The sequence below is a fragment of the Notamacropus eugenii genome, chromosome 2, assembly GCF_028372415.1.
Source record: "Notamacropus eugenii isolate mMacEug1 chromosome 2, mMacEug1.pri_v2, whole genome shotgun sequence".
NCBI lineage: Eukaryota > Metazoa > Chordata > Mammalia > Diprotodontia > Macropodidae > Notamacropus > Notamacropus eugenii.
The window spans coordinates 185,374,743-185,400,986 of NC_092873.1; the positions used below are offsets into that span (position 1 = coordinate 185,374,743).

At 38.9% G+C, this 26,244-nt stretch overlaps 1 protein-coding gene across 4 annotated transcripts; it reads left to right on the top strand.

Annotated features, from left to right (window-relative positions):
* The first annotated feature begins 803 nt into the window (after nucleotides 1-803).
* On the top strand, nucleotides 804-26,244 carry PRDM1 (PR/SET domain 1). Of its 4 annotated transcripts, none has more exons than XM_072642951.1 (7): nucleotides 804-1,095; nucleotides 2,816-3,064; nucleotides 10,446-10,565; nucleotides 14,456-14,708; nucleotides 20,216-21,327; nucleotides 22,177-22,305; nucleotides 22,695-26,244. In XM_072642951.1, exons 1-7 carry the CDS (start codon nucleotides 1,054-1,056, stop codon nucleotides 23,268-23,270), a joined length of 2,481 nt encoding a protein of 826 aa, XP_072499052.1. In that variant the 5' UTR covers nucleotides 804-1,053; the 3' UTR covers nucleotides 23,271-26,244. The 4 variants fall into 4 exon arrangements, with proteins under 4 accessions (XP_072499052.1, XP_072499053.1, XP_072499055.1 ...); XM_072642952.1 differs by lacking the exon at nucleotides 804-1,095 and adding an exon at nucleotides 1,145-2,528; XM_072642954.1 differs by lacking the exons at nucleotides 804-1,095; nucleotides 2,816-3,064; nucleotides 10,446-10,565 and adding an exon at nucleotides 10,608-13,016.

Here is a 26,244-nt window from a genome sequence, read left to right on the forward strand (position 1 = left end):
AGCCCAATACTTCTGCAATTTGTAACACACTCTAAGAAGGACCGAGCCATTATGCTCTCTAATGGTGAAATTATGAGTGCTTTATATTTGATCTGGATGTTGAGCTTGAGTCTGGCGGTTTGGACCTGAAAAGACAAAAGGAGGGAGAGCAAAGAGATTTCTACATGAAGGGACTCTGGTTTCTTCTCATTTCATTATTCCCCAACGATTTTTAAAGGGGGAAAGTTATGCCGAATGGAAAATTATTTAATTACCTACTTCTTTGCAAGCTTATACAGATCAATACAAGTTTTAAGGTGCTTCACAGGAAATTACTCGAAACTTGGGTCTCTGAATTGTATGGCATTATATACTAAAATATTAGACACCCATTCCCCTCCCCCCAGGGACTCCCGCTCACCCCTACTCCAATTCCGTGTGCCCAATGTAAAGTTCTCCTTCTCTAACCAGGACTTTTCCTATCAGAACAAAAGAAGTTTTAACCAAGATTTTTTTTTTTTAATGACTGAAGTGTTTGTGGTACTTTCAAGCTCAGTTGGAAGAAGGGAATAGTTAATAAATTTGTAGCATAAAGCAGATAATGTCAGCTCTTTCACTTTGAGGTTAAGTGTGTTTCAAGGGGAAGTAAGAAAGTTCCAAGTGAATGGTGAACTTCACGTGTAATAAGAGGAAAACCTATAAAGCCTGAACTATTTGGAAGAGGGAGGGGGGGAAATCCCTCTTCTTGGGCTGGCTCGTTTGATTGGCCTGTGAATTTACAGGTATAGCTCCACCCCCCTGCTTTAGCTTATTGAGTAAATGCTCAGTCTGTTTGGTTAAGCAGACAAAGTGCTGTAACACTCAGCCCTCCAGTGTTTCGGCGAGGCAAAAGCAGTGCCGCAGCACCTGTCTGACAGACGAGAGAGAAAGAGAAAAGAGCGAGGCTGGCGGGGGGCCGGAGATACCGGAGAAAAAGGAGTTAACCCTGGAGGTGGGAGTCAGTCTTACTCTCCGCCGGCAATTGGAAGGACGAAGAAATGTTTACTGTGTAGAAATGAGCGTGACTTACCTTAGATGTTGGATTTTTGTTTGGAAAAACTTGTGGATACGACCTTGGTAAGAATTTCCTTTTTGTCTGTTTCTTTGCTCTTGAGCTGTTGAAACTTTTTTCTCCTTGCTTAACCAACGCAGTAGCAGTTGCGAGCAAGTAATACTTTTGCCTTGGTGCACTCTCGACTTCAAACGTGTTTATTATAAGACCTTTTCTCTCCTCCTTATGAATCATTAACCCTTTCAGTTCTGGCTGCAATTGTCAGTTCATTGAAGTTTCGGTAGCAGTTCTTTTCTCCCCTCTCCCCTTAAGATCAAAGAAGAACAAATACTCGGTGGTGGCTTAATTTTAACAGCTTTATTATTAGTTAATATTTATTTAACATCATGACTATACATGCTGGAGACATCCATAAGACGAGCAGGTCTGTTCTAATTTTGTACAGTTTAAGACATATGTCCCAGCTTCTTTTATTGGATGCATCAATGCGCCCTCCCCCCATCAGTTAGGGCTAAATGAAAGAAGATAAAGTCTGCTTTTAATATCTTCCATGGAACATTATCTTATTTTGAAAATCAAGTGAGTATTCTTTCTAATGTAGAAATCCTTGATTAGAATTCCTGGGTATGATTTTAACTAAGTAAAGTGTTTGAGACACGTTCCCTCCCCCTTGTCACCTAGTTTGTATCCTAGTGTGGGAGAGGGTAACTTTTGTGGGGGGAAATAGAGAAGCCACTGACCTCTTATTTGGAAGGAGAGTCTTTATTACTGACCTAGAGAGTAAGGCAGGCTTGGGGAAAGTAGCCCATCACTAGTTGAGGAAGGGCTTACTTAGTCTCTCACTTTTCTATATTTACTATAGCTTTCATTACAGTAAATTGAAGCACTTGTGACTTCTGAGAATGGAATGAGTGGTCAATATTTTCAACAGAAAGTACTATTTGTAGCCGAGGTGGCTGAGGAATTCTCTCTAGGGACAGCTTACCATTGGACAGTTTCACATTTTTGTTGTTCCTCTTCGTGATGGCGTGAGATGCCAGCAAATCACAGAAACCCCATTTTTCCCTTCTCCCGCTTTGGTCCAAATGAGTGCATGCCAATGATTTGTGACCAGCTCTCACTACCAGGATGCTGGCCAAGATGCAGCCTTTTACTGTCTTCCTTGCTAGAGGATGAAAGAGAGTGAGGCAGAAGGGGAAGGATGATGGGGGGGCAGGTTGTTTTGAAAGTTGTTTGTGCTTTGGAAGCTGGTGGGAAAGTTCAGTCTTCCCCATTTGGAAAAGGCAGGCTGGGTTCCGCTCCTGCAACACGCGCTTTCCATTTTTAGCTTCATTCAGACGCAGACAGCAGCTCCTTCCTCTTCCTCTCCTTGTTTATGACACTTTTTTTTCTCTGAGGCAGCTTTTCCACAGGCACTGAGTGGTCTGGTGGCCATGACCCCGGGCTTTCTTGGATACAAGATTGGGAACCCAGAAAATGGGTTCTGGGCTTTTGAGAGGTAAAGCCAGAAATGGATCTCTGAGCTGATTTGTTTTGATTTTTCCCCCGCTGGGCTGCCTTCTTGTTTTTTTCTTTTTAAAGCTAAGCCTAGCATTTGAAAACCCTTGCTCCATTCCGTCCGGGCAATCTCGTTTCTGCTGCTCTTTTGGCTATTACTCAACTGTACCAGCTCTTCTGCATAGGCTTTTCAAGTGCCACAGACTACTGTATTAGTCACAGTGTCTCAGAGGAAACCACAGAAACTGCAGGACAATGGGGATTAAAGGCTTTTTCCTTCTTTTCCAGGCTGCCACCCAGTGTAGCTCCGACACCGTAAATTTTCCGATCTTGGTAGAGGGGGCAGAGGGAACCATGAAAATGGACATGGAAGATGCGGACATGACTCTGTGGACAGAGGCGGATTTTGAAGAGAAGTGCACGTACATTGTGAATGACCACCCCTGGGAGTCTGGTGCTGATGGAGGAACTGCCGTTCAGGCAGAGGCATCTTTGCCAAGGAATCTAGTTTTCAAATATGCATCGAACTGCAAAGAGGTAAGCCTCTGGTTTTTTTGCTGAAGAAGATAGGCACCTGACAGCCAAATCTCCCATACACTTCTATTGAGGCCCCATAAGTCTGGGAGACTCCTTTGTAAGTACCTGTAAATAATATAGCCATTTCATTGCATTCTCTTTCCTTGAACCAATTTCTTTCTGCTTCCCCCCCATCCTCCATCATACCAATTAGCAAGCAGTTAAAATCTTCTGGCAAGCTGTACTGTGCCTAGAAGAGGTCTATGCTTCGCAGCATGGGGGTGGGGAGGAGGTAGACCCCTGAGCCAGGTTTTAAACTGCTGTTAGCAGCCAATGTATCCATTGCCTCTGGCCACTGGATTAAATTGCCTTGGTTGTATAATAGCTCTAGGGAGGGAAAGAAAAGTCAAGTTTCCTTAGTCTTTTCTTTTGTCTGTCTTCAGTTATTAAAGTGCTTTATTCTTTTTAATGAGCTGGCTTTATTAGCTGTGTTTCTAAAATTATTCCCGAAACATTGACGTGTTTATGAACAGGAGAGATGGTATATAAACTGGGAAAAGTATCCTTTGTCAGGATGACTTAAGAGTTAACCACTGTTTATCTGCTGAAGTTCCTTTGCTCCCTGCTAGACTTGCAAACGCCTGCCCACCCACCCCCAGTCTCTGAAGTGGGGCTGCCCTTTGTTGTCATTTCCAAAAGGCTGCCCCAGGACCCTGAAAGGGCAGTTTGATTTGTGTTCATCCATTTGTGTAACTAGCGTAGCCAGGTGTGATGTTCAGCTAGGTAATCTGAGGAACAGCCTCTTTATATTTCTGGTACTTACAGCTACCTCTTTTACCTGTGCTGCTACTGTCCCCAGATTCTGCTTACCTCCTTCCTCTTATCCCACTCTCACCTCCACCATGTGTAAATTATATTACTGTGTCTTAAGAGAGCAGTGAGAAAGGATTTGTTTGCTTTAGGAATCTAGAATTTATTCCTAGGAATATTTGTTACAACCCTGTTAAATTGTCTTCTTTTACCCCTAAGAGTAGCATTTATAAAGGACCTGGCAACCGTTTGGGGAAAGCTTTGTCTTCTTCCTGATTGTGTGTTCCAGAGTTGAATTTTTTTGTGAGTTCAGCGACAAAGCTGTTTAAAAGAAAACTTACTGTATTCCTAAATTGATAAATTCAGAGTTACAAACAGGACCTTAGAGCCCGAGTCTAATCTGCTCCTTTTACAGATGAGGAAATAGAAGTTAAATGAATCGCCCAGAGTTCCAGTTAGTAAATATCTAAGTTAGGACTTGAAACTCATGTTTTTAGCACTCCCAAGTCCAGCGCTAGCCACTTATTGCCTCTGACTTATTAAAACTAGAGGCAGAGGTGTTGGGGAATTGAAAGAGAGAATTCTACAAAGATATTTTGTTAAGTATCTCAAGAGACAAGCTGCCTTTTGTACAAGAAACCCTATCTCATACTAAATTGCTGGAGATGCCCTGAATCCACCATACCCTTATGCATCCCCTTAAATAGAAACATTTTTCTAAGTAGAACATCTTGAGTTATTTGTCACAGTTCTATGACAAAGGCTACCTTGACATGTTTTATGAATTGTTTAATGTTGATTTTTGTTGGTGTGGTTGTAAGAGTAGCATTTCCCCTGGCCTCCACCCCCAATATGAAACTTCACTGAAATGGATCTCTTTACTAGGGAAGGAGATTGGGGGTGAAGGTATTAGAGCCTCCTCCCTTCTTTTGTTCTCTGGAGTTCCCCATTTTATTCAAAAGGCAGCTTAAAGAAACTTTGATCTTGATCCATACTCTAGTATTCAAGAGAAGCTACTTCTCCCTCTCCTTTTAAATATGCCACATACTAGTGTGTGTTCTATGTTCCATTGTCAGAGTTTATACCATTCTGCCTCATCTTAGAACTGGAAGGTGCCTTCGAGATCATCCAGTTCAACACCCTCATTTTACAAATGATGAAACTGAGGTTTAAAATTAAGTGGTTTGCCCAAGGCTACACACAGCTAATTATTGGCTGAGCCAGGACTCAAACTCGGGTCTCCTAACACTGGCCAGTATTCTTTGTATTGTAACATGATTGTTACTTTGGGTCCCAGCATGATTTTATTTATTTACTTGCCTATAAGGTATAACTTAGCTGGCTCTTCCATACAACCCAGAACCTATTACTTCAATTAATCTAGGAGAGATTTTAATACCCTGCAAAGGTGGTTACATGAGAAGTGAGCCTACCTAGGCATCTGGTGTTTACCTTTTCCTTTGCTAAATCATACTTAACAGAAACAAACAATCTTGGGGAGTCCTGCTTGAATCAGTGACGATACAAATTTCATATGCACACTTACTTAGCAGCTAACTCCGGAATTTGTACTAGAATGATAGTCTTTGTTAAAAAAGAACAATAATTTTCAAAGGAGGGAGGGAATACAGCAAATTTAAGAACAAATATTCGTGATTAACAAAATCTGCAGGCTGTCATCAATTCCCATGGGAATTTTTGAAAAAAACTCTTGCAAGTAGTTTTAATCAGATTTATAAACTCTTTTAAATTTTTTTTTGTTTAAATGGTAGTAGATGTCAAATTATGTTATCTTTTATTCTGCTGACATACTAGAATTTTTTTTCTTTTTTCATCATGCATTCACATATGTGTCAGCTCCTTTTTTATTTAAAAAAAATTTCTGCTCTTTCCCTTGGTGATTCTAGATTTTATTTAGGCTAATTATACGTTTTTAAAGAGTCTATTCTTGTTTCTTATTTCTACAGCTAAGTTTTTTTAAACTTCATTTTAAAATATATATTAATCTCCATTTACTAAAGTCTTTACTTGTGTTCTTCGTTTTGTGGAAACTTAGTTGCTGTTCGCTTCAAATAGTATTTTGTGAACTGAGCATTTTTAAAAATAAGAAAATATTAGTTTTGACGTTTTGTGTCTTTGAAAAAGCCGAGATTTTGAATGCGCTTCTCTCTCAACTGGGGAAGCTTCAGTTCTGGGAAATTCTAAAGTAATACTGTGATAAAAATCAGTCTGCTATATGCCTCTTTTAACTGAAGTCCATTATTAACTTAAGCCATCTGAAAAAAGTATCTCACCACAACATGCAATCCTATGTACTTGGGGATGGTCTTTTATTTTGAAGATGATACAGGGAGGCTGTTACTGTGTTTCCTTTAATACAAAGATAATTAAGGAGGAAACCATCTGAAAACATTTCCTTTCACTCCACCCCTTTAAAAAAATCAGATGAATTACAGACTTTAGGTCTTGATCCATCTGTAGAATCCCAATCATCACAGTGCAAATAGTCTTAGGTCCAAAACAGAATGTTAATAGACTGAATCAGTTTTATGGGGAGGAGGGGGGTCAGAGGGAACTAGTAATTTGTGATCTTAATGATTTAGGGTAAGTTTGACCACATCATGAATATACCTGCATGATATTGCTCTGGTTAAATACCGCTGTTGTGGGGTTTTGAGTGTTGTGGGATAATGTATGTAAAACACTTTGGAAACCATAAAGTTCTAATGTGCTTTTTAGAAAGATCTACATAGTCCCTTAAAGGAGAGATTTGCTTTTTGAGAACCCTTTTTTTTTCCCTACTGCTATTGGATATGCATTAAATACCTAGCTATTCCAAAGTTTTTTAATTGCCTTGATTTTTGTAAAATAAGAGGCTGGGGAGTCCTGTTTTTTGTCTAGAAGCCATGGGTGTCAGGATGTGCTCCGTGACCTAGTCCATTGACAGAGACAGATCTTCCAAAATGGTAGGAAGGTCGGTGCTGCTCATAAAGCATCCTGTGTACGGGCTTCTGTAGGGATAGATGAAGCATGAAAGTGTTGAAGCTTTTTGTCTTCTCACTGATATGTTTATAGAAGGCACGCAGCTGCCTTACCCCAACAGTAATTCATTAGGACCCTGGTCAGTTCCAATCATGTTTCCTTCCTGGGTTAGGTGAGCACTAGCCTAAGTGGCCTTTTTAGCACATGGGAATTCACCAAAGTCCTAGTGCGGCAATTGCTAGTTCTCGGACAGTGAAGAGAACGTTGAAGGATGTCCATTTTCAGACCGATTGTAAAGCTTGAATCATTATAGTTGCAGAGGAGAATTGTCTTAGGAGGTTTAATGAAATGTTTATCTCATAAGGGGCAAAATTAATAACATCAGGTTTTATAAACATTGAAATGCTGTTATCTTATAGGGTGATACCTCTGTATTTATAACTACACAGAAGCTGTTAGGAATTGTTTCCTTTATGTCTGTGCCTAATTTTTAGATTGGCACCAAGTAGGTGCCTAATAAATATCTGTTGATTGATTGGTCTGCTATATCATGAAAGTATCCTGACCACACTTCTGTTTTAAAGCTGTAACTTTCATGTTGGATGAAGGAATACATCTGATGCTACATCTTAACATTATTTCTAACTGAAAGTTATTCCCTGCCTGTTTGAGGGAAACCTAACTTTTTCTAGCTGATAATAAAATTAATTATCTTTGTGCTATTATGTAAGTATGTCTATATGGGTGGATAACAAGCCCCACCATGCTTTATCTTAAACAGGCTTTAGTGAAGATATTAGTGATATATAGTGTATTCAAGGTATATCACTTAATATTCTATACCACATCATAATTTATATTGTCCCTTCTGGTCTGTTTAACTCCACTGTATGGAGCAAAGGTACACTTACACCATAGGAACATATGAATTTCAAAAAGACAATGAATCTAATGTAAGACCCTTATAATAAAATTATTTTCCCTTGTAGTTTTGAGACCTTTAGGTAAATTTCATAGGCCTTAGAGCTAAATTACTTTTTATATATCTGTTCCCTATCTCAACTATATTGTCACCTCCCACAGGGTAGGAATTAGGTTTTATACCTCTTTGTGTTCTCTACTTTAATTGGGAAGGTGTCAATCAAAAAAAAATTTACTCAGTAACACCTTCCCAATGAAAGAAAGGCAGTAATGCTTTTATGAAACCAAGGTTCTAGCCTGTCCCCTTGTATTTGACCTTGGAAAACTATTGGATATGTTCATAATACAGCATGAATTTAATTGGTAGGAGAGGAGTTTTAATTCTGAAAAACGAGCACCTCATTCTGGTAGACAGAATGGCCACTAGGTGGAAAAGCACTGACCTCAATGTAATGTTGCTTGTTGGTAATCATGTACTGTCTCTCAAGACTGTTTAAAATTATAGTCTCCAGCAGACACAAAAGTTGGTGAACCAGTTGAGTACCTCTCTTAAAATTACTACTTTAACATGGACATGTTGAAAAATCAGCTGTTAATTATTGGCTGACCAGCAAATGGCATTATTTGCTGTTCCTGTTTGGGCTTTTTAATGCTGTGTTATGATCAGTCAAACATAAGTGTCAGAAGATTTGCTTCATCCTGAGAGCCAACATGAATGTTTTGAGTTGACTGTTTCAGGATGCTCTAGACAGTGAGAATTTCACTGGGCATACACAGACAGAATCATAGAATGCCAGGGCCCTGAGGTACTTGAGAGATCACTAGTCCAATTTCCTCGCTTCGCAGGTGAGGAAACTGAGGCCTGGAGAGCCCAAGACTTTATAAATATCTTCTCATCAGTTGGGCTGTAGTGATTACCAATAATAATGAGCCTTTATTGAAAGGTCAGATAGATGTAAATGAGGGCAGAGGAGGATGAAATGAACATCTGCTTTTTTCAGCTCTGCCAGAAATGCAGAAAGGCACTCAAAATAAAACTGGCCCAACAACCTTGTTTCAGCTTACTCTGGGTATAGGAAAATTTTTGCCCCTGCCTTTCCCCCTTTCGCCCTATACCAGATGCCTTTAAATGCTTCGCTGACTTTTATATTGACTATTGTGCTCCTAATCACTTGCTGATATGAAATGGGACCTGAGCAGGCACCAAAAGGCGGCATCTGCCAAAGTTGTTCAGTCGGCTTTGTGGCTTAGCTGTTTGATTCCATGGAAGTTTCAGGTTCCTTTTCATTTGAAGTGGGGCTTAATGTATTGCTAGGAACAGCATGGAATAAGTGCAACTGTAGCCAGAAATTTATCATTCTTCATGAACTATCTATAAATACTTTAGATGAAGCATAGAGGTTTTTTTCATTGTTCAGTGCCTATCCAGTCCACAGGCCCAAACAGAAAAGGTTACTTAAGTCACCAAGAAGCATTGTAAAAAAAGAAAACTAAAAACATTGTTGTACAGTTTTTTTCTTCTCTGTCAATCAGTTCTAGTTAAAATCTAGTCAATTCTGCTGGCCACCCTACAAGAGAAGAAAAATCAAGGAGGGGGGGGATGAAAAATACCAGTAACTCAGCAGAATGTTGTAAGTGACTACTCACAGATGAGTTCTTTTGAATAGTGATGAATTGCTTCCTGATTTGTGGTTGGTGATTCTACCCTACTCAAAAGAAATTTACCATCAAGGAGGAACTGGCGTAATGTGTTTCTTTACCAAAGCCTTTTAGAAATATGGGCTATAGTAGATTTTCAGTCATTTCCTTATCTCAGGATCGGGGGTGGAGGAGGGGCAGAGGGCACATAAAATGTTGTCTCCATGCCAGATCCATAAGATAATTGTTAATGAGGACTCCTGCCACACTTCTGTAGGAAGAAGAGGCTTGGATGTCCTGTTGCACATTTGGGGAAAAACAATGATTTGAAACAGGAAACTATGATGTACTTATCAGGAATTAGCAGAGTATAATGAAGGAGTTTCTGGTTTTTAACCCTTTGAAAAATGTGATTTTGTTTTCCAAGGCTAAATATTCCATTCCTTAAAATTGACATGAGACTGAAGGGAAATGTTAGCAGGCTGGATTGTCTAATCTGTCTATTTCTGTGTAATCTTGACTATTTATAGCAGGGAATCTTAACCTGGAAGTCTCTGAACATGTTTGTATTTATTTTTAACTAAATTTTAGTATAATTGGTTCCATTTGCCATCCTATATATTTTATTTTGTGCATTTAAAAAAACAGTATTCTGAAGGGTCCATAGATCTCACCAGATGGTGAAAGGGAGTCCATGACAAAAAGGTTAAGAACATCTATTCTAAAATTATTTTGTTCTTAATTCTCAGAAAGAAGCTGTTCTCTTTTCTGTGTGACTCTTAACTTCTCCCATTCCCAAACTGAACAAAGGCTCCTAATTCAGCAAGTGAAAATAATTTGAAAATGGAGTTTCATCACTTTTAAGTTTTTGGAAATATAACTTTATTCAGACAATTAGAGTTTGGTATTATCCTCTACTTGCTCATTTCTGTCCCCTGAGGAGGTTTTCTTTTTTACCTTATTGTGTTATCCTTTTATGAAAAATCAATTTGATTGGGATTGTCATTTTGAAATGTAGATTATAGATTGTATTATATTCTTTCTCTTTTAGGTTATTGGAGTAATGAGCAAAGAATACATACCAAAAGGAACACGTTTTGGACCTTTGATAGGTGAAATCTATACCAATGACACAGTTCCCAAGAATGCCAACAGACAGTATTTTTGGCGGGTAAGGAAAAATTAAAATTCCAAGTTAATTTAATAATCAAAAAAAGCAAAACTAAAGAGGTGCTAACTCCTTTCCTCTGTGTGTGTGTGTGTGTGTGTGTGTGTGTGTGTGTGTGTGTGTGTATCTGTCTGTCTGTCTTTCTGCCTGGATGCTTATGTGCACTTGCTTATGTACAAATGAAACTTTATTCTCCCATGGGTGCATAGAATACAAATTCTGAGTGGATGTTAAAGTAGCTGAGTAAGTCTCTGGGTCCTCTGGGGAAAAAAAAAAGCCTGTAGGTGGAGGAAAAGGAGATAACATGGACTATACTCGACTTGAATTTTTGCAACTCATAAGAGCTTCCTGATAGAATGAAACCGTTTTGCTACTTGCTTCCAGAGTAAATTCATTTGCATTTCTCTTCAAGAAGGAAGTAATGAGTCATTAAGGCTTTCAATTTCAGATATTCTTGAATTCTTACTAAAACTTTAATTTATGGGTTTAACTGAAATCAATGAAATATATATAATATCTTGAAAACAAAACTTTTTCATTGGGAAGGGTGACAGGGCTAGTATGGGAAGAGAAGCAAGGGCAGGAGTAGTTCTTTAAAATGAATATGCTGTAATTCAGAATTTGGGTTTCAGTTCATAAAGTTTATTGGAATGTATATTCTCATGACTACATGCATTAATTTAGAATATTTCCATAAAATCCCTAAAAACTTTGAAACCTGACCTAGAAAATTTAGATAAAAGACATTTTGGGGGCAGTCTAGGTATATACTAAGAAGACTGAATCACAAAAAGATAAAGCACCCCAATTATTGGATTCCTTTCCTCAATCTACCACTGTTTGTTTTGTGATTTCAGTTTCTCACACTTAGAAAGACCCACAGATCCATCACAACTTTTTCTTGAAGGAATGCTGTGATAATTCGGAGGGAAATCTTTTCTTAGGAAAAAGTCACTATGACTGAAAAGTAATGTTATTAATTACTGATGTCTGTCAGGCTGGTTTTAAAAAATTGACTTCTCTCTCTCATCCTATCTTTAATGTAAACCACAGTGTAGTGCTAAGCTGTGAGTTCAAGTTTTTGTTCAAGTTGTCCTTGAGAAATAGGTTTTCTTCCCTTAAGAATTTTTCTCTTTTTCCTTTGTTTTTCTTTTGCTCTCTCATTCTCTTCTTTTTCACTGACTTTGAGTTGTCTCCAATTTCTATTTCTACTTTAAACAAAAGATGATATTTAGATTCTCCCCAAAATATAAACAATGTTTATATTTTTAAATCCAAAATTATTTAATTCCTCAAAGCTTATTTATACACACATACGTGTGCGTGTTACAGGCTTTTCCTAGAAAAAAGTGGGTGGGTTCATTTGAGTTTATTGCCAGTAAGTCCCTCTTCAGTTAAAAGCAAGCCATGGAGGTGTATAATTTCCTGGAGAGTGACTAAGTCTTCAATTAAGACCATCCGATGTATAAGCCTTTTTTTTTTTTTTTTTTTTTTTTTTTTGCAAAGCTATCTTGAAAAAAGCAACAGCAGCACCTTCCTAGCTCCTCCATCTCTCTAAAAATTCCTAAGTCAGTAAGCTTCCATTGTGCCCCAAAGATGTTCTTTGTAACTAAGGATTTGGATCAGTCTTGCGCATGAAAAGGAAATTGTCAGAGATAACTTCCCACATGTTATAAAAACTGTCCTGCTTTTGCTGGCAGGGATAGGAACATCTGCTGTATGAAGAAAAAAAGTTCCATGCAAATTACATAGTCAAAGAGGAGAAGGGATGTTCGCGTTGAGCAAACCACAGAGTGACATTATTTCTTGTAACCGTACTGTGAGTCAGCACATTTTTAATCTTCATGATAATATATGGAGACCCAAGATAGGGAAAGGCATTCATTTTAGACTTTGCTTTTATTTTCTATTTTTGTGGGTGTGAGCCTGTGACTTCATGGATCGTCATCTCCCTTTTCAAATGGGGGGGGGACAGTAAATTGGGGAAAGCTGACTGGAAGGTGCATCGCCCTTAGCTTTAGAAAGCAGCTTCCGCCCAAAGCAGAGAGTGCAGAGCAATGGAACCCCATGTTCCTGGAAGTTTGCACATCAGAGTAAACAAACTTGAAGACTCCTCTTGATAGCAGAATTCACCCAGCCCTGTTCCATTTTCTCATAACAAAACACACCGCAAAATCTCTCACAAGCTTCTTTGATGAAGCCACATGTATTTCCCCCTTCACAATTTACAGGAAGTTACTCTTAAAAGAAAGTGATTCTGGTGTTTACTGCCTGTGTTAAAGGGACAGAGTTCCCTTTTTAATTTTGATAGCGTTGGAGAGACATAAGAAAGGCTTTATGGCCAGAGTCAGGGTGTGTGAGTAAGAATCACGCACTAGACTGCTTGCCCCATGGATACTCTTGGGCTGTGAACAGGATGAGGCTTCCTGGAGACCACACACTGCAAAGCATCAGGTATGGGTTGGCAAAGAGAATCCGGTGAGACGAGGGAGAGGGAAGGGGCATCTCGAGTTAGGAAGGTTCTGTGGAACGATGAGAGATGCAGGCGGAAGATTGGAGTGGCTGACCGGAGCAAGTGGTTGCTTTGAGTTTTCTCTTTCTTAGCCCTTTACTCTTTAGATCTATTAACTACTCTGACTGACGCTGGAAAAAGCTTTTAATTTTTTCATCTTACTTGTCCTGCAACAAACCACATTTTTTTCTTTTCCAGCTAATGGGGAGAAGTGTGTGGTGATTTATACTACCCCTTATAAAAGTAATAGGGCTTCCTTTCTTCCTCTCCCCCCTCCCGCTTTTTTTTTTGTTTAAAAGAAAAGTACAGGTCCAAACATGTCCATTGAGAGGAAAAGTGACTTCTCTGTAGTAGACTGTCAAATTTTGGCCTCTGTCCAGGTCTTCACTTTGTTATGGCAGGTGAAGTTCACCTTTGCCCCACCCAGTGTTTCCACAAAAAGGCAAGGTTCCAAGTATTCTTATGAGCAAGTGTTACTTTAGGACTTGTGGGGGGGTGGAGGATGTTTGCATAGTTTAAGCCTCTGGGCGGGGGTGGTTGGAAACTGCAAGTAAAGAGAGGCCCATAGAAAGAGCTGAGAACAGAACCGGGAGAACTTTGTACACGGCAGCAGCGATATTGTTTGGTGAAAAACTGTGAATGACTTAGCTATTCTCAGCAATACGGTGATCCAGGACAACCCCAGAGGACTAAGGATGAAGCATGCTTATCCGCCTCTAGAGAAACAACTGGTATTGATTGAGTACAGACTGAAGCATCCTATTCTTTCATTTTTTTCTTTCATTTGAGCCTTGTACAAAATGGTTAATGTGGAAATGTTTTACATAAATGCACACATATAACCTATATCTGATTGCTTGCTGGGGGGAGTGGAGACCGATAGAATTTAGAACTCAAAAATTTGAATAAAAATGTTTTTTAAAATTGAAAGAAAAAAAAGCCGAGACTCGGGTTTGACACAGCCTGCTCTTGTACCTGGGTGACTCAAAGTCAGCACATAATCAGAACTGGAGTTAGGAGTATTACTCATTTGCCATTCTAACGCTTTTAAGAGCGCTCTGAGAGTCAGAGGCAGCCTGGCCCCTTCCTTCCATGAAACTGTTTCGGTCTTGGTTTTTTTTCCTCAGCATTACAAATTAACCAAAATGGAAAAGGTAATGAGACAGAGAGAGAGAAATGCCACCTCTCACTGGTAACTCCCTTATTTCTGCTAAATCTAGAACGCTCCGATTTTATTTAATTTTGGCGAAGGGGAAGCGCCTATCGGTCTCTTCACTTCATCTCCATGCTTATGTTGTGCCAAAGGAAGGGAGAATAAAATAAGCCTCTGGCATTTTAGTCATTTTTTTTTTCAGTGGTGGTGTCTTCTGTTTTCCTCCAGATCTATTCTAATGAGGAGCTTCACCATTTCATCGATGGCTTTAATGAGGAGAAAAGCAACTGGATGCGTTATGTGAACCCTGCTCACTCTGTTCAGGAGCAGAATTTGGCAGCATGTCAGAATGGAATGAACATCTATTTCTACACTATTAAGCCAATCCCTGCCAACCAGGAACTTCTTGTGTGGTATTGTCGGGACTTTGCAGAAAGACTCCACTATCCTTCCTCCGGAGAGCTGATGAGGATGAACCTCAGTAAGTGGATTACAATTTGAAAAAAAAAGAATGCTAGTAATGTCTATTCTCTCTGTACAATCTGATAATATGGTGGCTAATTATATGGCTGTATCAACTGTTGTGCCAGGGTAGGTGGTTTGGATCAGAAAGAGAGGAATTGCTTCCTTCTTTTTTTTTCCTTCCTTTGCCTTCTCTCTTTCTGCATTCCGTTTGCCCATCCTAGGGGCACTTTTAAAAAATTAAGCATTGCTTTTTGAGAGTGAAATTTATAAAGCTGTAGGGAGAAAAGTGATTTAGGATTGGTAGCACTGAAAAAAAAATATGGCTAGTACAACGGACCTGAAATCATTGAACAAATCAGTTACTGCTGCTTAGAAATGAATCTCATGACGTACCAAGTCAACTAACTGCCAACTACAAAATTACCATCAGCCAAGAGATAGCATAAGAGTAAATACTCTAAAGTATCCAAGGCTTTTTCTAGAAACAATGAGCAATTAGCTTTCTCCTGAAAGGCTGTTCTAAGTGGAAGTTCTGAAGATGTCATATCTAACTTCCTTCCTTATGGTAAAATTTTAATTATCTGCTGTCTTAATCTGTTTGACAGAAGCTGCATATCACTTTATCTAACAAATTCTCAGTTCCTCAGTTAGGTTTATAGGCTTTCACTTTTTTATTTAGGTAAAATTATCTGACCTGGACCTGTAACCCCCTTCTGCCCCTATCTGCTAGAAAAGGTCTTACTTGTATAAGTGATTTGGGCCATTCTTGGACAGTCTTCCAATAAATCAGAAAATTCTAATCTTTTCTTGTGTTATGAAACCCACAGAAATCTGCCATTTTTTAAAATGGTAAAATATTTATCATTGTGCTCCCTAAACCAGACAGAGCCAATTAATTTCAAGGATAAATCATAGTCTTGAAACATTTGGACTTGACTGTTCATTTTTGTTTTTAATGAGACATATCAACAAAACTTAACATTGTATGGTTTTCAAGTCAGAGAATTGATGTATCTAGATGAAAATCCTGACTTGGCCCCTCCCAACTGTGTCACCTTGGGTCTGTGTAACTTCACTTTGCTGGGCCTTCAGTGTCTTCATCATTTAATTGGGGAGGGGGAGGGCTAGTTTGGATAACTTCTAACATACCTTCCATCTCTCGATACGTGATCCTATGAAATCTTGCTGTTAGGACACAAATGTACAAACTGTAATTCTAGGAGCCAATCCTCATTAGAGATGAGTTACTCACCATGCTGATTCAGAAATGAAGTTTCTGACCAGAGTGAATAATAGGTCAGTGTAATTCTTGAGAATGTATAAGATTAGATGGAGATGAAAAAGCTTAAAGCATCTCCAGGTTACTTTCAAGTATCATGCCACTCACTTAGACGGGTCTTCTGTGAGTTTCATATTGTCATGCCCCCCATCTTTTTCAGGTAAGTTAGGATGGGATGTGAAGAAATAATTCAGTTCTCCACCCAGAACCCCCCTGAAGAGTAATTGAGTTCTGCTTGTTCTTCTAGCAGTTATCCAAAATTAATTTCTTACTCCTTAACCTTTGTAAGCATTTCACATACAGTTCAGCATCCTCTTATTTCAATGGGCAAGAGTGAGTAAATTTCACACCCTTTGGATGGAAACACCAGTGGGATACCTGTAGCTTGGTAATCATTGGTTCAGTCAGAGCAGTTACGGTGACTTGTACCAAACCAAAACAGTAAACACTCCCCTAGGCCTCTCTTCCTGAGTCTTTGGTTCTTTGGCTTTGCTCTTCTTTTCTACTTTACAAAGTGAGAAAGAAAGTCTTCCTCCAAAATAAAATTATTTCAGATTGCGTCCTAAAATTGTCAGTATGTACACAGCATTTTCAGATTTTTGTATCACTTGGAATCCATTCTTTAGTTAGAGATGCCATTATTACCTGTCCGATAGGACCTCTTTTAAGTAGATGCTTTTTTCTCCAGGTTCTCCTGTACCCTGGAAAAATAACATTTTCAGGTATCACTTGCCATTAAGATTCAGAGCAGCCTTTGTTTTGCAGTTTTTGAATTATAACAACTAGTCACCCTCAGCCGAGGGTTCTTATTGCCTGTTGTGAAATCAGTTGTCTTAGGTGTGGTGGTTGATGATTGAGACTGTTGATCAAAAAAATTTCCACTCTTTCATCAGTCCTAATAAGTAGATTATGCCTCTGACTGGTGAGCTGTATTCAGTTTCCACACTTAAAGCACAATGCAAGTCTGTGCCAGACTCCCACTGGGGATTCAAAGGATATTAGTGAATAATAATGATGGCTTAATTAATAGAGACAGAAAGGGTAGAAAAAAGAACTTTGATAGGATAACAGCTAAATTTTAAAATCTAAATTATCGGATACTTTTTTTGTTTTTTAGAAGAGAGAATATGATTTCAAACGTGAATCAGAATTCAATCAATTTATGCCCCCCCTCCTTTCTCTGCTCCTACTCAGTGCAGGGAAAAGTTATTTGATAACATGCACACAAAAAGATGAGCCATAGACCCATCTAGAAAATAGATGACCAGATTACAGACTTCTAAATGTTCGTTTGCTTTCTTGGTTTCAATTGAAAACATGCTTTATTTTACCTTCTATAGAACTTCTAGGTTCTCTTGCTTCTAACCTTAGAGGCTCTTACTATAGACTGAAAATGTGAATCGGCATAATTAAGCCATTGAAGGCCTTCAGGAGCATTTTACTACTGAAATGACTCTGTCCGCCTACAGCCATTTAAAATTGAAGAACAAAACATCTTTTTTTTATTCTTTTTTTTAATGTTAAGTTATTACTGAGTGGAAGAATTAGAAATAACAGAACTACTGATGATTCAGCAGGTGCTAAAGGATAATTTGCTATGTATAAATATACAAATGTTCATTTGTTTTGTTTTTATTATCCCTTCAAAAATACTCTCATAGAACGTTCTAATTAGATTCTTGTCCTAGGTTGAAGCAGCCTTTTTCAAGTATGATTTTCTGAAGTTCAGATATTGATAAATATTAGTAACTTTGGGGTTTGGAAACCAGGGAAGTAAAAAAATATTCATATTCACTTACATATTGACTTTCCAATGAGGATTCTTTGTGAGGCTTTTTTTTTCTAAGGAGGAAAACTTGCTCTAATTAGCAGGTATCTGTTTCTGGGCTGTGTGGAAGAGGAATAGCAAATTCCTAATTCCAAAAATACCAAAAAAAATTTCACTTTATCTTTTTCATGGGATTTTTATTGCTTGGAATTGACTCAGAATCTGGTTTTCTTTCAACAGTTCTGAAAAAAATATGATTCTTCCATCTGCTTAATGATCATAAAACTGGTTTTGTTTTAGTTTTTTGTTAGTAATGACATAGAGTAAGTGTCACAATTAAGGATATAAGAGAAAAGTGAGTGCCACAAAAACGAGGAAGTACTCTGGACGGATTTCACATGACATCTTGATGTAGTCACCCCTACACTTCAGTTGATCAAGGACAAGGGTTTCTTGAGATCCCCGAAGAAAATGAGGGCAGTGAAATTTGTTCTCTCAAGTGAAGACGGTAGATTGCTATACCTGTACCTTTTTTGTTCATGAGGGAGGGTTGAGCTGTGGCAAATGAGGTAGGGAAGTGAGGTAGCCTTCTCTAAGAACTCTTCCTACCAGGCATTCCACTTCATCTTTGTTAAATTCCTTTCCTTAGCAGTGAGGAGGCTCCCCTATCAGTTTTCCAGGTTAGCTGTCTCTCTCTTCCTCTACCATTTAGCTTTAAAAAACAAAAGTGACAATTTGAACTTCCTGCCTCCCAGGCCCCACTGAAAGACTGATACTGGTCTGATAAGGTGATATTTATTTTGGTCTAGTGGCTTCAGAAACCCTTGTCCCTCCATAGGCTGCCTATCAATCCCCACTGATCAGCACCTTTCCTGATAAGTGTCCCTCTCCCTGTTTATTCTGGGCTGCCTGCTCTGTGAGGAGTAACTGATAAAAGCTAGTTGAGATAACATTCTCTGAGGGATTCTCAAGATGGAAGAGAATTTTTCTTAAGCCTGGTGGCCTGCAGTGTACTGATTTAGAAAGTAAAGTTTCTAGCGTTCCTGTACCATTAATTTCTGGACCTACCAGATTGTCACATATGACATTCACTTTTTTTTCTCTCAGATAATTGAAGCAGATAATTTTTAAGGGTATTCTCCCAAATGTGTCTTTACTTATATATACTTTTTTAAAGCATATCCTTTTAAAGATTGTTTAAAGAATGATGGTACCCACTCAGTTGTCATCAAACTCTACTTTGAAACCCTGGAAAATTAAGCTGCAGTGTATCTATCTCCCTGCTACTCCCAAAAGTCATTCTGTTTTCTTTGTTTTACATCTTTCCATATCATAACTGCTATGTAGGTGGTAGCACAACATTGCCAATGATTGTCAGGTATCCATAGTTCAAACAAAAGGTTTCCAAATGCAGATTTTTTTTAGTATTTCAGGTCTGATACAAGTTGGGGTAGACTGAGTCCCACGAATTTAGTTTTCTTTGCTTTGACCTATATACTTTCTATTGTCCTGTGCAGGAGTTTAGTATTTTGTAACTGCTGTCCCATGTTGCTCATCTTCTTAAATAGTGTATTTACTAAGTAATGCCATGCTTGTTCGTATAGAATACCTTCTTTTAGTTTAAAAAAAAAAAAGGCTTTCATCCGAGTTGCTTATGTTTTCTTTGGGACTGTAAGTAATTGAACTGGCTGGTGGAGCACATGTTGTGGTTTGGCAAAGGTTAATCTGTCATGCCTTATGATTCCAGGGGACAACATTTTTGGGAGCCAAGTTTTACTGGGCAAAACCTGGCTAAATTTTTGTATGGTGACAAGTGGTTTGAGGAGGGTATTGACTGGATTTTTTCCTTTAGTTTCCTAATTCACCTACACATAGGCATTTATAACTGAGTTTAATCAAATTCATGTAAAAAAAACACAATTGATGTAAAAATTAATGACTGATGCTACTCAAAACAGTTTTAATCTGACCAATCTAGCTCATTGTGCATATGCTGATTTCCTTTAGGTGAACTGTGAACCATCAGCATGACTATTTTATTAGCTTCTGACACCTCATGATATTTTTCCACCCCATTTTAATAGAAGCTATCTGTTCTGGCAAGTTTGATCTTTTGCTTGAAGAGCACTTTTCACATTCTATGTTCTTTAACAATGGAAACAAAATAATCCAGACAATAGCCCTCTTATGATAGGTGATAGGTATGTATTCTTTCTTTTCTCCATTTTGAATGGAAAATAAATGAGATATAGTAACTTTTTAATGGTTTGCCTGGAGCCATCTACAAAGGGGATAGCCTAAACCCCTGAATGAGTCTCTAGATCATTCATCCTTTGTTTTCCCTCTCCTTTGACTTAATTTACTCAAGAAAACTGGGATATAAAAAAGGTCTTAAAACAGAGAAGTTCTCTCTGCTTTGGCAATGGTGTGCCATTTTCTCACATCCCTTTAAGTAACTGTGCATTCTTTATTTCAGCTCAAACACACATCAGTCCAAAGCAACAAAGCACTGAGAAAAATGAACTTTGTCCCAAGAGTGTCCCAAAGAGAGAGCACAGTGTGAAAGAAATTCTGAAAGATGATTCCAACCATTCAAAAGGAAAGAGCTTCTTCCATGCTAGCATTTCACCCATCACTCCAGAAAAGGACATGGATGACTTGAGGAAAAACTGCAGCCCTGAAAGGCCTATATGCCCTCGAGTCATCTACCCAATCCGAGTTCCCCATGCAGAAGACTTATTGAAAGCTTCTCTGACCTACAGGATGGAGAGACCTACTTACATCACTCACTCCCCCATCCCATCGTCCACCACTCCTAGCCCCTCTGCAGTAAGCAGCCCAGACCAAAGCTTGAAAAGCTCCAGTCCTCACGGTAGCCTAGGGGACACAGTTTCCCCTTTGGCTCCCATTTCTCAAGAACATCGAGAATCTTACCCTTACTTGAATACACACTATGGCACAGAAGGATTGGGATCTTACCCTGGCTACATACCACCTAGTCATCTTCCTCCAGCTTTCTTCCCCTCTTATAATGCTCATTATCCCAAGTTACTTTTACCTCCATATGGTATGAACTGTAATAGCCTGAGTACTGTGAACAGTATAAGTAGCATCAATAACTTTAATCTCTTCCCAAGATTATATCCAGTCTATAGTAACATCCTCAGTGGAGGTGGCAGCTTGCCTCATACCATGTTCAACTCAGCTCCTCTCCCAAATTCATTACCCTCCGAAGGATCCCGGAGATTGCTCCAACCGGAGCACCCCAGAGATGTTCTCATACCTGCACCCCAGAGTGCCTTTTCTATCACCAGCGCAGCCACCAGCATGAAAGACAAGCCATGTAGCCCAACCAGTGGGTCCCCAACTGCTGGGACTGCTGCCACATCTGAACACATGATGCAACCTAAAGCTACCTCAGCGATGCTGGCAGCCAACAGCAGTGAAGAAGCCATGAATCTCATGAAAAGTAAGAGAAATATGACTGGTTACAAAACACTTCCATATCCACTGAAGAAACAGAATGGAAAGATTAAGTATGAGTGTAACGTTTGCTCCAAGACTTTTGGGCAACTCTCAAATCTGAAGGTAGGTATTGAAAATCAAATTATTGATTTGTGCGTGGGCACACATACATCGATGCGTGCATGCATGCACACATAGAGTTTTGAATTTCCCTATCTTTTTATAAAAGATCATGTTTTTATAACTGTAAAAAAAAAGAGTTTTGTGACCAGAGTTCTGGTCTTGGTTCCACCATTCACTATACAGTTGGGTTACCTTGGGCCAAGTCCATTTCATCCTTCTATGTCTCGGTTTTAAAATTTTTTAAATGGGGATAATATGTGTACTACTGCCTACCCCACAGGGCTGTTGTGAAGGTAGCACTTAGTAACTTCCGTAGCATCGTGTAAATATGAGCTACTGTTGTTGTTATCAGTATGATTCGACAATAATAACGTTGCTTTTAAGAATGGTGAAAAGAATCTCCTTCTTTGTTTTCTTGAGAAATTTGTACCTTAGATGTTTCCAACCAAAAGGCTCAAAGACATTGTGGTCTTAAAAATCACTAAACTGTGCATACCCTTTGACTCAGCCATACCACACCACTGGTTCTATACTCTAAAGACATCAAAGAAAGATGAAAAGGACCCATATTGTTCAAAAACATTTGTAGCAGTTCTTTTCGTGGAAGGCCAAACTAGAAACTTAAAGAGAATGCACACATAGTGGGGAATATCTAAACAAAGTATGCTATATAATGGAATGTTATTATACCATAAGAGATGAGGAAATGAGCACTTTCAGAGATCACTGGGAAAGCCTCTAAAAACTGATGGAATAAAGTGCGCAGAACCTACCAACAAGACAATTGATAAAATAACACCAGTATTACAAAGAAATCACATAATCCTAATGTTTGCGCTTTGTTCTTAGGTCCACCTCAGAGTGCACAGTGGAGAGCGACCATTCAAATGTCAAACTTGCAATAAGGGTTTCACTCAGCTCGCCCACCTGCAGAAACACTACCTGGTCCACACTGGAGAAAAGCCTCACGAATGTCAGGTGGGTAAACTTCTCTAGGGAGGAACATTTTTAAACTGGTTGGAAATCTGTCCAACCAGTTCCTAACATGCCCAGTAGAGTTTGAAGCTCAATGCCAAAATATGTAGCTCCTCTTAAACACTGATTGATTGCTGCTGTGTGTCACAGCCATGTCCTATAATCTGCAAGCAAACAGGCAGACTTAGTGTCCAGTGGGTGGCAGAGGGACAAGGAAATGAGCCACCACCTCCTGTGGGCTATGCCCACACAGCCCTATTTGCTTAATAGCCCTCATGTTGCTTCTCACCTCCCAAGTTGTTGCAGGTTGTTTTTGAACTTAAACCCCTCCCGTTTGCAGCTTTTAACCTTCTGGCATTCCTGTCTCCTCTCCCCTCTGTCCTCAAATGTAGGTTTGTCACAAGCGATTCAGCAGCACCAGCAATCTCAAGACCCACCTGCGACTTCATTCTGGAGAGAAACCATACCAGTGTAAACTGTGCCCAGCCAAGTTCACCCAGTTTGTACACCTGAAACTCCATAAGCGCCTACACACCCGGGAGAGGCCACACAAATGTAGTCAGTGCCACAAGAGCTACATCCACCTCTGTAGTCTCAAGGTTCACCTAAATGGTTATTGCCCCCTAGATCCAACTTCTGGCCTGTCCATGGAGGACCTGACCCGAATCAATGAAGAAATAGAAAAGTTTGACATCAGTGACAATGCAGACCGTCTAGAAGACACAGAGGATGGTACTGATATGACCTCTGTGGTGGAGAAGGAGATCCTGGCTTTGCTCAGAAGAGAAATGGAAGGAGCCAATCTGAAAATGTCTTTGCAAAGGAACATGGGAAATGGACTAATCTCCTCAGGGTGTAACTTTTACGAGTCATCAGACCCATCCCTTATGAAGTTGCCTCACAGTCACCCACTACCTCTGTTACCCGTAAAGGTCAAACAAGAAACAGTTGAACCAATGGATCCTTAAGACTTTCAGGAAATGAAAGAAGTGGTTTATATATGTATATATACATATATATATATAAATAATTTTAATTTATGACTTGGCAAGAAGTCAGGATGCCTGTAGCAAATTGTTTATACGTTGATTCCAATGCTGCCAAGCTTTCCTGACATCACAGATAAGTTCCTTCACTTTTCTTCCAGTTCAAAGAAGGAACTCTGAAGTTATTGTAATCTCAGGGTATAAAGAAAATAGACTATTATGTATACGTATTATACATACATACATACATACATACATACATATATATATATTTGACTGTGTTTTGAATATGTTTGTAAGTATGTTTGCGTAGCCTTTCCCATTACTAAGACAATCTCTTATCTATAATTATTTTTCAATGATAGTACTTTATAATTTATTATGCAACTTATCATTCTAAAAGCAATAATTAGAAAAGGTTTACAATGACTGGAAAAATCATTGTAATTTGAGTATAAATGTTTATTTTTTTTTGTCTTGTGGCCATTCTTTGTAGATAATTTCTGCACATCTGTCTAAATTAAGGTGAAATTAAGATTGGAAAAACAAAAATACATTACTTCAGTCAATATGCCTACATGCTAAAGGTTTGAAAATGAGGTTTTGTATTGCCAAAGGTGGATAAGTTGAATCATACTGGAGATTATTTAGTTTGAACAATGTTGTGTAACTTGGGGATAGATGTGCAGAATTACCCAATAATAATTTGGATAGTGGCAATACGGAAAGGAATCCTCTGCCTGCCTTTCTGTAGGTAGTCCAGACATTTTTTTTCCCCACTACTTAACAGCTCTACCCCGAAAGGTGACATGACAAGAAAGCTATGCCAACTTGACTTTTATACCAATGAGCAGGGGTGGTTGTGTTTGGTTGGTTGGTTGAGATTGTTTTCTGGGTTCTTATGCTTTTTTTCTAAAAGCAATACAAAACCCCAAAGTCACCCCAAAGATCCATGGCAAACTGCCACGTAACTTTGCCATCCCATTGTAGCAACCGAAAATGTGAAGATGATCAAATGCCATGTTGAAAACCACTGTTAAAAGCACAAGTGGTTTGTGTATTAGTTTTTCGGGTTGTAGTTTGGGATGTTGTGTGTGTATGATGTGTGTTTTAATTTCTAGATGTCAGAATTGCACAAAAATGGTGCTTTCCCAGGAAGGAGTTAGGGGGTAGAAAGACTCGGGCCACGTTTTGAAAAACTAAGCAAACAAACAAAAAATCAAAACGGGTATTTTCTCATTATCTCTGAGTGGAAGTGGGTGATGAACATTCCTGTTCCAGCACATCAATTTTGTTTTGTTTTCTGTAAAACTCAGATTTTCCTCAGTATTTGCATTTGTACGTTTTGTGGTTAATTTAATTGAAGATGAGAAGGGCATTGCAAAGTCATTCAACAACAATTACCTCATTGAGTGTGTCCAGTAGTGCAGGAAATGCTGTTTTGTCTAATGCTTTGCTACTTTAGAGAAGAAACCAAGTGTGCACAGAAATCTTAGAATGTGGTGTTACTGTTTTTTAGGTTTCCCTCTGTCTCCCGAAAATTTAAAACATCATACTGAAGGACTGGGATCAAAAAGAGAGGTGGGGGTGGGGGTGAAAGGTTAGGGAGAGAGCATGAGTATAGGGTCAGTTAAGTACATATTGTACTCCTTTTTTGTGCAAGGCACTGTGGTGAATATGTAGGTAATGGAGAAAAGTGCATGTCTTCAAGGAGCTTAAAATCTAAAACATAATACACATAAAAACATAGCTACCAATGGGGCCTCAAAATTCAGGAAAGGAAAAGGATACCCCCCCACCTCCCACTCTGTACCAGTGCCCCTGACCACACCGGAATGGTGGGCCAGATGAAGACCATCACAAAGAGGCTGTTGTATTTTTTTCTCTCTCTCCTCCAAGCGCATGAGTGTTCCTTTTTTTTCTCAGTTTGCTAAGCCCAAAGATCTCATGTTGGCATTCAAGGTGTAGCAAAGAATGGTGTATATTTATACATTTTATTTATACCACTAATACTATATGTGTATATATATTTATGTCACATTGTGAGCCAAACCATGGACCAGAACCTAATTTTCATAAAAGATGAAAATCAAACCTTTTCAGAGGACTTTGCATCACACCTGATGACCTCAAACCCAGGATGATGATGTGTGGGCATTTGAAAGAATCTTAATGTGCATATGTGTATGCTCCCTTTCTGTAGGTTAGAAGGCCAACAGGGAAGGCCCCAAAACCTTGACAGAAAAGGAAAATAAAAATCCCATCCTATGTATGCTAACACCCCGAAAACCAGTGGATAGGAGTAAGATAAATGATCCTTGAGTGTCAGGGCTTTATTTCATTTTGCCACGTCTGAGTTATGTGGTCACACCTAGTGTCAGAAGCAAATCCAATTCCACCCATTACCGCTCAGTGTACCTTACCTTTTTGTCCTTACTAACTTACATGTCTCTGATCAGACCATTTTATAAGTTACAGGATTTTATGATGAAAATAAAAATGGCTAATAGGTTGGCCTCTAGGAACAGCAAGGCTGAGAAATTCAGGCGTAGCAGTATGGTTAAAAAACAGTACTTCCATGTAGATAGACCAAAGTATCACTACTCGGACACTGGACACACTTTTCTCACCCTAAACCCCTCTTCCCTCCCCGACTTTTGGCCTTTAGTGCTTCTGTGTTGAAGTTTTTTAAAGATTTATATACTGCAGCTTTAAAAATTTCGAACTCTCATTATTGTCCATAGTTCTCCTGACCTTCCCCTGTTCGGGCCTCTTACATGTGAATGTAGCAAACAATCAGAAGTGGTTTTGCTTTTCTCAAAGGGAAAAACTGACCAAAGTTAATCGGCTTTTTACTTTGCTAGAACAACAAACTATCTTATGTTTACGAACTGGTTTACATTGTTATTTATGTACAATTGTCAAAATGTAAATTAAATATAAATGTTCTGCTTTA